Raw genomic sequence first — 9,611 nt, forward strand, 5'->3', positions numbered from 1 at the left:
GATTGGCGTCAGGAAACCAAAATTTTGGGTAAAATTATTGGAGCCAACGAGGAAGGCAACAGGAAGGTAGATTTTGATGGTTTTCAATGGTATGGTTGGTCTCCTGAGGGAGAAGCTCCTTTCACATATCCAGGACCTTTTCTTGTGACAAAATAAATCACCCCTTATCAGCCTTATTATTTTACTTATTATTTTACTTATTATTTTACAAAAAGAAAGAAAAACAGCAACAACAAAAAAGTAAAATGAAAAATTTTAAGTACAGAAGTATGAAATACACAGAAAAAGAAAACACAACGAATACAAAGAGCACAAAAAAATAAAAATACAAGAAACTTCTCTAAACAAAAAATAATAATAGAAAATAATAAGTATTTTGGAATTCGATCAGTTTTGCTGCCATCCCTCGGCTCATCCGCAGTGAAGACGTGTGCAACCGACTACTGCATGTAACAAAACAACACAAAAAAACAACAACAATCTACAGCGGCAACCAATCAGAAATGACTATTGATCCGAATGCCGCATACGGTACTAATGAAATCTGCAATCTGACCGGAAGAACAGAAAAATATAACATTTTATAACTCTTCATGCCTGCAATAGATAATAGAGCCAGCCTCACACAGTGCTAGAGTTACCCAAGTTGCCGAAAACTAACCATTACACACAATGCAACCGACCCTTTCCTCAGTTTGAAGCAGTCAAGTCAATGAAAAAGAATTGGTGACTGGCTACTCTGGATTACTGCACATTGTACAGCTTATATATCCGCTCTATGTGTCCTTGGGACCATTGCCACAGGGACTGGAAGTCACAGGTAAATTTAAAACATTACAGTTGTCACCAGAACCGGAACAAAAGGGAAATCTTCCAGTGGAGACACCTGTTCCAGTGACAACTTTCTAAGAGGATATTTTGCTTACTTTCTGTTGTGTCTCTGGGACAGGAAGTGAAATGAACTCTCTGAAATGCCAAAAAATGTGTTTTAGCCATCCCCTACTCCATCCAAGATCCAATACAAATATGTTCACCTTTAGATCTAGTATGAGCTCAGTTATTAGGGAATGTTGTCACCGACCTTCTCCCCGAACCCAGACCTCCTCTGGATGAAGCCGCTGTCTCCGGTCGCTGTGTGAAGTGCTCAGCACAGAACAAACGCCCCCCAAGAAACTCAGAGTCGGCCTCTTATCAGCTGCTCTCTGGTCTGACCAGGAAATTGTTAACAGAATTAGTGTCACACGATGGACACAAGGATCTCTCCTGACCATGAAAACGTTTTTTTCTAGGTATCCGAGTTCTGTCCCAGAATAGACGCACAAAGAGCCCCTCATAGACGGCGATAAAGATCCTTGTGATTGGAATGTGTGTATGGAGGGAAGAGCCTGGAGGAAGAGTGCGGCTTCTCCCGGTACAGACACATGGCGGGCCAGGAATGTAACAACCAGGAGAGATAGAGAGGAATATATACAGGTGAAACTCGAATAATTAGAATATCGTGCAAAGGTCATTTATTTCATTAATGCAACTTATGCGGTGAAACTAATATATGAGAGAGACTCATTACATGCAAAGCAAGATAATTCAAGCCGTGATTTGTCATCATTGTGATGATTATGGCTTACAGCTCATGAAAACCCCAAATCCACAACCTCAAAAAAGTAGATTATTACATGCAATCAATAAAATTTGTACATAGAACAATATCGGATCTCTGAAAAGTACCAGCATGCATATGTACTCAGTACTTGGTTTGGGCCCCTTTTGCAGCACTTACTGCCATTACTTTTGCACCATATTCTAATTATTCGAGTTTCACCTGTAAGCACGTCCAACCTGGGGGGGCACTTCACTGGGTGGGGACACTTCACCATGGGAGACACTTCACCATGGGAGACACTTCACCAGGGGGACCCTTCAGCAGAGAGGACACTTTTCCAGGGGAGGGAACTTTGCCGGGGAGGGGGGGAGAAAATTGACCAAGGGAGACTCTTCACCAGGGGGGAAACATGAACAATGTTACTTTGTATCTCTCTATCGCCCTCTGATCAATGTTTATAAACAATGTTACTTTGTATCTCTCTATCTCCCTCTGATCAATGTTTATCAACAATGTTACTTTGTATCTCTCTATCTCCCTCTGATCAATGTTTATCAACAATGTTACTTTGTATCTCTCTATCTCCCTCTGATCAATGTTTATAAACAATGTTACTTTGTATCTCTCTATCTCCCTCGGATCAATGTTTATAAACAATGTTACTTTGTATCTCTCTATCTCCCTCTGATCAATGTTTATCAACAATGTTACTTTGTATCTCTCTATCTCCCTCTGATCAATGTTTATCAACAATGTTACTTTGTATCTCTCTATCTCCCTCTGATCAATGTTTATCAACAATGTTACTTTGTATCTCTCTATCTCCCTCTGATCAATGTTTATAAACAATGTTACTTTGTATCTCTCTATCTCCCTCTGATCAATGTTTATAAACAATGTTACTTTGTATCTCTCTATCTCCCTCTGATCAATGTTTATAAACAATGTTACTTTGTATCTCTCTATCTCCCTCTGATCAATGTTTATAAACAATGTTACTTTGTATCTCTCTATCTCCCTCTGATCAATGTTTATAAACAATGTTACTTTGTATCTCTCTATCTCCCTCTGATCAATGTTTATAAACAATGTTACTTTGTATCTCTCTATCTCCCTCTGATCAATGTTTATAAACAATGTTACTTTGTATCTCTCTATCTCCCTCTGATCAATGTTTATAAACAATGTTACTTTGTATCTCTCTATCTCCCTCTGATCAATGTTTATAAACAATGTTACTTTGTATCTCTCTATCTCCCTCTGATCAATGTTTATAAACAATGTTACTTTGTATCTCTCTATCTCCCTCTGATCAATGTTTATAAACAATGTTACTTTGTATCTCTCTATCTCCCTCTGATCAATGTTTATAAACAATGTTACTTTGTATCTCTCTATCTCCCTCTGATCAATGTTTATAAACAATGTTACTTTGTATCTCTCTATCTCCCTCTGATCAATGTTTATAAACAATGTTACTTTGTATCTCTCTATCTCCCTCTGATCAATGTTTATAAACAATGTTACTTTGTATCTCTCTATCTCCCTCTGATCAATGTTTATAAACAATGTTACTTTGTATCTCTCTATCTCCCTCTGATCAATGTTTATAAACAATGTTACTTTGTATCTCTCTATCTCCCTCTGATCAATGTTTATAAACAATGTTACTTTGTATCTCTCTATCTCCCTCTGATCAATGTTTATAAACAATGTTACTTTGTATCTCTCTATCTCCCTCTGATCAATGTTTATAAACAATGTTACTTTGTATCTCTCTATCTCCCCTCTGATCAATGTTTATAAACAATGTTACTTTGTATCTCTCTATCTCCCTCTGATCAATGTTTATAAACAATGTTACTTTGTATCTCTCTATCTCCCCTCTGATCAATGTTTATAAACAATGTTACTTTGTATCTCTCTATCTCCCTCTGATCAATGTTTATAAACAATGTTACTTTGTATCTCTCTATCTCCCTCTGATCAATGTTTATAAACAATGTTACTTTGTATCTCTCTATCTCCCTCTGATCAATGTTTATAAACAATGTTACTTTGTATCTCTCTATCTCCCTCTGATCAATGTTTATAAACAATGTTACTTTGTATCTCTCTATCTCCCTCTGATCAATGTTTATAAACAATGTTACTTTGTATCTCTCTATCTCCCTCTGATCAATGTTTATAAACAATGTTACTTTGTATCTCTCTATCTCCCTCTGATCAATGTTTATAAACAATGTTACTTTGTATCTCTCTATCTCCCTCTGATCAATGTTTATAAACAATGTTACTTTGTATCTCTCTATCTCCCTCTGATCAATGTTTATAAACAATGTTACTTTGTATCTCTCTATCTCCCTCTGATCAATGTTTATAAACAATGTTACTTTGTATCTCTCTATCTCCCTCTGATCAATGTTTATAAACAATGTTACTTTGTATCTCTCTATCTCCCTCTGATCAATGTTTATAAACAATGTTACTTTGTATCTCTCTATCTCCCTCTGATCAATGTTTATAAACAATGTTACTTTGTATCTCTCTATCTCCCTCTGATCAATGTTTATAAACAATGTTACTTTGTATCTCTCTATCTCCCTTTGATCAATGTTTATAAACAATGTTACTTTGTATCTCTCTATCTCCCTCTGATCAATGTTTATAAACAATGTTACTTTGTATCTCTCTATCTCCCTCTGATCAATGTTTATAAACAATGTTACTTTGTATCTCTCTATCTCCCTCTGATCAATGTTTATAAACAATGTTACTTTGTATCTCTCTATCTCCCTCTGATCAATGTGTATAAACAATGTGACTTTGTATCTCTCTATCTCCCTCTGATCAATGTTTATAAACAATGTTACTTTCTATCTCTCTCTCTCCTGGACTGGAGCTCAAGGGCTGATTTTACATTTTTAGAAGGTGGAACTTTTCTAAATGTGTAATGACGGGAATTTCTTTAAAGCTATTTACAGTCCACATTACGTTGCACGGGCTATGCAATGAAAACTCAGAGAACAGGCACATTGAAGGATCTGTGTAGAGTTTTTCATTGTATGAACATGCTTGTGTCCAGGAATGTTGTCAGGCAAGTAGTCACCAGCGCAGGCTGGAAGGATCACCTGATGCTCATACTACTGTTCTGGGTTTATAGAATGGCGTCAGAAGTGGATATGGTGGGCGTGGCTCCGTGAGGTGTGAATGCGACACACAATGCACAGCAGGCAGACGTCTCATAGGGTAAAATGAAATCCTATATCAAGCTGCTGCAGAAGAGTATCGGTTTATTTATTTATTACAGGTATTCATATAGCGCCGACAATTTACTCAGCACTTTGCATAGTTACACATTCACATCAGTCCCTACCCTCAAGGAGCTTACAATCTAAGGTCCCTATCTCACATACATACATACATACATACATAGAGGGCCAACTTAGAGAAGAGCCAATTAACCTTCCAGCATGTCTTTGGAGCGTGGGAGGAAACCCACGCAAGCACAGGGAGAACATGCAAACTCCTTGCAGATCGTGACCTGGCCGGGATTAAAGCTAACCAATGCTATAGGACAGCGGCAGCGAACCTATGGCACGCGTGCCAGAGCGGGCACGCAGGGCCGTTTCTGCTGGCACGCGAGCCCAGGTCCGCCGTACCACTTTACAATTCACTGATGGGCACGCAGGCGCAAAAAAAAGTTACGGAGATGCGGTCATCTACTGGCGCGCAAGTGCATTGAAGAGGAGCCGCGCAGGTGCAGTGACGTCAACGACTGACGAGGTATGTATGGCGCGCGCGCTCTAGCATTACCTCAGACACAGGAGAGCACGCTAGACGGCCGCTCGCTGCGGCCTGTCAGGGCCCTAGCCCTAGGTTTAGTGCCAAAATCATGTCATATGTGTGCAGAGTAACCAATGGTGGTAAACTCATGTGACTGAAGTGCAGTTGACAACAGCAAACAGATGCACATTAAATGAATGGAATGCTATAGGAAGTTGTCAGAGACTGCAGACATAGTACAGGAGATGGTCAGAGACTGCAGACATAGTACAGGAGATGGTCAGAGACTGCAGACATAGTACAGGAGATGGTCAGTGACTGCAGACATACAGGTGAAACTCGAATAATTAGAATATCGTGCAAAGTTCATTTATTTCACTAATGCAACTTAAAAGGTGAAACTAATATATGAGAGAGACTCATTACATGCAAAGCAAGATAATTCAAGCCGTGATTTGTCATAATTGTGATGATTATGGCTTACAGCTCATGAAAACCCCAAGAACCCCAAATCCACAACCTCAAAAAAGTAGATTATTACATGCAATCAATAAAACAAGGATTGTACATAGAACAATACCGGACCTCTGAAAAGTACAAGCATGCATATGTACTCAGTACTTGGTTTGGGCCCCTTTTGCAGAACTTACTGCAATTAATTTTGCATGATATTCTAATTATTCGAGTTTCACCTGTAGTACAGGAGATGGTCAGAGACTGCAGACATAGTACAGGAGATGGAGTTTATATACAATGTTACTTTGTATCTCTCTATCTCCCTCTGATCAATGTTTATAAACAATGTTACTTTGTATCTCTCTATCTCCCTCTGATCAATGTTTATAAACAATGTTACTTTGTATCTGCCTATTGCCCCCTTAAAAACTCCCACAACCCATTTTTGTGTTTGACCAAAGTGGGAAAATGTCACCAAAGTCTCCAGATTTCTTCAAAAAAAAAAAACAAGAAAAGGAAAACTATCAATTTTGCTGAGCACTAGTTGTTGGATTACCATAGGACGCCCTATCCTATCTTTAACTGACAGCCATGCACTGTGCAGCACACAGCACCCTAAAAACATTTTATGCCCCATCACAACTACAAAGCAAGTTTCTGAGTATATCATTCTGAATATATGAATAAATAAAATATACCGGATATTAGTTTGTAATACACAGAGTTCAGCGATCGTTTTGTGAGGTGTTGAGGTGAGCTGGCACCCTCCCCCGCAGTGTGCCGGAGCCCGGCAGACACTCAATTACTTAATAATGAAGATATTGTTATCACCTCTTATGCACCATAAACCGAACAAACACTGCGGCTTCATTCAGAGAGCCGACAGGCAACATTCCCAACCGGTTTTATGATCTCTGGATTTGAATGGAGTCTTACAGAAACATTAAATGGAAACTGCATACATATATAATAGGATACACTGAATATACACACATGAGAGCCTGGGAAATAAATACGACTTGTGTCAGCTGTGTAGATGTAAAAGCAGCAGAACTGGAAAGGAGGTCCGTTGTGGAAATTAATGACATATTCTTAAATTTTGGCACAAGAACAAGTCCAGGAAAAATGAATGGAGCTTCTGTAACAATTAGGAGACATTTATAGTCCCCCGCACCTTTAAAAAACAGCAAAACCACCTTCATGTTGCGTTCTACATTGACTTTGATTCATTTTATATATTCCTGTACTAAAGAAGATGAGATATGAAGCACAGGGATGGTGGGAGCTCCTCATAATGGGCACAGCGGGTGTACAGACCCAGGAACTCAGCACAGGGATGGTTATAGGAGGAGTCTGTGGTGGGTGGTGGGAGCCCCTCATAATGGGCACAGCGGGGGTACAGACCCAGGAACTCAGCACAGGGAGGGTGGGAGCTCCTCATAATGGGCGCAGCGGGTGTACAGACCCGGGAACTCAGCCCAGGGATGGTGGGAGCTCCTCATAATGGGCGCAGCGGGTGTACAGACCCGGGAACTCAGCCCAGGGATGGTGGGAGCTCCTCATAATGGGCGCAGCGGGTGTACAGACCCGGGAACTCAGCCCAGGGATGGTGGGAGCTCCTCATAATGGGCGCAGCGGGTGTACAGACCCGGGAACTCAGCCCAGGGATGGTGGGAGCTCCTCATAATGGGCGCAGCGGGTGTACAGACCCGGGAACTCAGCCCAGGGATGGTGGGAGCTCCTCATAATGGGCGCAGCGGGTGTACAGACCCGGGAACTCAGCCCAGGGATGGTGGGAGCTCCTCATAATGGGCGCAGCGGGTGTACAGACCCGGGAACTCAGCCCAGGGATGGTGGGAGCTCCTCATAATGGGCGCAGCGGGTGTACAGACCCGGGAACTCAGCCCAGGGATGGTGGGAGCTCCTCATAATGGGCGCAGCGGGTGTACAGACCCGGGAACTCAGCCCAGGGATGGTGGGAGCTCCTCATAATGGGCGCAGCGGGTGTACAGACCCGGGAACTCAGCCCAGGGATGGTGGGAGCTCCTCATAATGGGCGCAGCGGGTGTACAGACCCGGGAACTCAGCCCAGGGATGGTGGGAGCTCCTCATAATGGGCGCAGCGGGTGTACAGACCCGGGAACTCAGCCCAGGGATGGTGGGAGCTCCTCATAATGGGCGCAGCGGGTGTACAGACCCGGGAACTCAGCCCAGGGATGGTGGGAGCTCCTCATAATGGGCGCAGCGGGTGTACAGACCCGGGAACTCAGCCCAGGGATGGTGGGAGCTCCTCATAATGGGCGCAGCGGGTGTACAGACCCGGGAACTCAGCCCAGGGATGGTGGGAGCTCCTCATAATGGGCACAGCGGGTGTACAGACCTGGGAACTCGGCACAGGGATCTCTCCAATAGAAACATAACAGGCCTGCTCTCACCTTTGCATATAAAGCATTTGATGTGGAAGTGTTTGGACTGGACTCGGAGGACTTCCCCTTTGCATGGCTCTCCGCACTTATGGCAGTTGATGACCGGCTTCTCGGCGGGCTGTCCGGGGTCCTGGGAATGGGCAACTGGAAGAGAGTGAGAAGGGACATGGTTAAACCACTTCCTGTACAGAGTCACCGAGAGAAAACATTTATCTTCCCAAAGACATCGGCGATCTCCGAGCGGAATCAGAAATAAGACTTACAACACACAATGATACAATGATAGAAACACTCGATGTCGGCTGATCTGGAGGCAATCTGCGTACTGTGAGACAGAACATCGCCGAGGGACGTAATGTTACACAGCAACAATATCCCGTCCTGTATATTACCTTCACTATATGAAAGCAGAAGAAGATTGCCCATTACAAACAGCAAAGACAGACTGACATGTATATGATGCCCCAATAAAGTGGACCTGTCCTCAGATAATGTTTCCTTCATGTATACGGATTACGTGATGGGCCAGTGTGACCCCTCCAGGTATCTATTACCTCTCATAGAGATCACAGGACTCCCCCTCACAATGCCTTCTTCTGATTTTAGGACAGCACCATACTTGTTCAGGTATCATCTGGTTATGACCTGTCCTGGTCTATAAGCCAGCTTGGTCAGTGAAGTCTATGATCTCTGTCTTCAGTCTTCTATCTGACCTCCGTCCTCCGCTTCAGTCTTCTATCTGACCTCCGTCCTTCCCTTCAGTCTTCTATCTGACCTCCGTCCTTCCCTTCAGTCTTCTATCTGACTTCTGTCCTTCCCTTCAGTCTTCTATCTGACCTCCGTCCTCCCCTTCAGTCTTCTATCTGACCTCCGTCCTCCCCTTCAGTCTTCTATCTGACCTCCGTCCTTCCCTTCAGCCTTCTATCTGACCTCCGTCCCCCTCTTCAGTCTTCTATCTGACCTCCGTCCTTCCCTTCAGTCTCCTGTCTGACCTCCGTCCTCCCCTTCAGTCTTCTATCTGACCTCAGTCCTACCCTTCAGTCTTCTATCTGACCTCCGTCCTTCCCTTCAGTCTTCTATCTGACCTCCGTCCTTCCCTTCAGTCTTCTATCTGACCTCCGTCCTTCCCTTCAGTCTTCTATCTGACCTCCGTCCTTCCCTTCAGTCTTCTATCTGACCTCCGTCCTTCCCTTCATCATCCAGGGTCACCATCTACTTCCTGGACACAGATGACGGCTCAGAGGTGAAACATTCATGTAAATCCTTGTGCCTATGCAGTTCTTGGCTGCGCTCAGGGGCGTCCCGAGGCTGGGTGACACCCGGAGCGGTTACCGGGTGTCACC

The 9,611-nt window shown here is 43.1% G+C and overlaps 1 protein-coding gene across 1 annotated transcript in view; it reads right to left on the minus strand.

The window, feature by feature from the left end:
• The window catches only part of LOC108802192 (actin-binding LIM protein 1-like), a 66,061-nt gene that overhangs the window by 32,917 nt on the left and 23,533 nt on the right, over nucleotides 1–9,611 (minus strand). Inside the window, exon 2 of the mRNA XM_018574060.1 lies at nucleotides 8,278–8,412. Within this exon, the coding sequence (XP_018429562.1) occupies nucleotides 8,278–8,412 (135 nt within the window). The remainder of the gene's footprint in view (nucleotides 1–8,277; nucleotides 8,413–9,611) is intronic.

The sequence above is a fragment of the Nanorana parkeri genome, unplaced genomic scaffold (genome assembly GCF_000935625.1).
Source record: "Nanorana parkeri isolate BGI_ZX_2015 unplaced genomic scaffold, ASM93562v1 scaffold2704, whole genome shotgun sequence".
Taxonomy (NCBI): Eukaryota; Metazoa; Chordata; class Amphibia; order Anura; family Dicroglossidae; genus Nanorana; species Nanorana parkeri.